This window comes from Phaseolus vulgaris, chromosome 7 (assembly GCF_000499845.2).
Source record: "Phaseolus vulgaris cultivar G19833 chromosome 7, P. vulgaris v2.0, whole genome shotgun sequence".
Taxonomy (NCBI): domain Eukaryota; kingdom Viridiplantae; phylum Streptophyta; class Magnoliopsida; order Fabales; family Fabaceae; genus Phaseolus; species Phaseolus vulgaris.
The window spans coordinates 23,891,132-23,892,918 of NC_023753.2; the positions used below are offsets into that span (position 1 = coordinate 23,891,132).

Genomic DNA, 1,787 nt, shown 5'->3' on the forward strand with positions numbered 1-1,787 from the left:
ATAGTCGTTTTAGAAATAACCAAAATACGTAAATATAAAAGTTTAATACTGTCATTGTGATGAGAAGAAATTTATCCCAAATAGTCACCAAATTTGTATATTTGGCATGGAACTTGTCCATCTTATTCGAAGTTTCTACAAATTAAAAAAAATAAAAATTGTTAGTTTTAATTTTTTTATTTTATTATATATAACGAATTATATGAAATTTTCTGCACATATTTTTTTAATATGATATTTTCTTACTTTTATTATTATAAAATAATTTTAACTATATCTATCACATTCCAATATTTGAAAAACTTTCTATTGAAAATTGAAATATATATAACTCAATCCATGATAATTTGATTTGATTTAAATTTGAAATTTAAAACATGCAAACGGGCCGCCACGTACCCGGAAAAAAACGACGTCGTCAAATATAAAACACAAATTATTTTAAAATTAAGAAACACTAACACGAGATTCGGAAATCTCCCTCCAAAACAACACACCATTCTGCCACGTCATTGATCCGCGTAATGCAAACCGAACCAATCACCTTTCATCAAACATTTCTATATAAACCACTCTACACCGCTTCTATTGATCACATCACTCAATCTTTGTATTCTCATCACTTTCGGAAATCCCTCAAATAATTTTCAATCAATCCATGGCGAAGGGCGATAAAAAACCGGCAGAGAAAAAGCCAGCAGAGAAGGCTCCGGCGGAGAAAACAAAGGCAGAGAAGAAGATCCCAAAGGATGCTACCTCTGGTGACAAAAAGAAGAAGAGGAAGGCCAAGAGTGTGGAGACCTACAAGATCTATATCTTCAAGGTTCTCAAACAGGTCCACCCTGACATAGGGATCTCCAGCAAGGCAATGGGGATCATGAACAGCTTCATCAATGACATCTTTGAGAAGCTCGCCCAGGAATCATCCAGACTCGCCCGCTACAACAAGAAACCTACTATCACATCCCGCGAGATCCAGACCGCTGTCCGTCTTGTCCTCCCAGGAGAACTCGCTAAGCACGCCGTCTCGGAAGGCACCAAGGCCGTCACCAAGTTTACCAGTTCTTAAACTGTGATACGAGAGTTAGGGCTTTTTTGATGTATATTTTTGGATCGTTGTTTTGTAGTGACATTTCATGTTTTCTTGAAAATTTAAATATAAATCGTTGTTTTGTTCAATTCTTATCTTTGCTTTTTAGGTTATGCAATTTCTTGAAATTGAGTTTTTATTTTCTTTCCTTTTTTTTTTCTGAAATTTATCCCGAACGCCTCGAACGTGTACCAATGTCAATGCTTGTGTTTGATTGTTGTTATCGACGAATGTGAATCATTAGCTATTCTTGTTGATTAATGTTTATTTGGCTTGAACTATATCAAGCATGAATTTCTGCCATGGATGGTATCCATTGTTCTGCAGTTGGTTAAGTGGTTTCAGTTTTCTGCCATGGATGATTAGTATTTTTTTAAAATTATATTGTTGGTTATAGAGGTTGATGTTGTGGTGTAGCTTGTAGCATTAGGGAATGCTGTTAGCCTCCCTGTTTCTTCTGGATTTTAATGTATATTTTAGTTCTGTTTGTGGTTGTTAGATCCTGTGTGGAACTCTTCGTAAGCTTAGTGTTAGTGTCTTGTTATTAAGTATACTTTTTTAAAATGGAGTCAAAGATCAAAATTTGTTTTTTTAATTGTAATCTATTTGATGGCCACACGTTACTCAATCTTTATAGTGTTTCTTTACTATATGGACACAATGTGATGTTGACGAAAAAATGTGATATTTCTTGGAT

The 1,787-nt window shown here is 34.4% G+C and overlaps 1 protein-coding gene across 1 annotated transcript; it reads left to right on the plus strand.

The window, feature by feature from the left end:
• Positions 1-587: 587 nt before the first annotated feature.
• LOC137828718 (probable histone H2B.3) lies at positions 588-1,179 on the plus strand. Its single transcript, XM_068635402.1, has one exon. The coding sequence runs from the start codon at positions 659-661 to the stop codon at positions 1,067-1,069; it is 411 nt and encodes a 136-aa protein (XP_068491503.1). The 5' UTR covers positions 588-658; the 3' UTR covers positions 1,070-1,179.
• Positions 1,180-1,787: the final 608 nt, after the last annotated feature.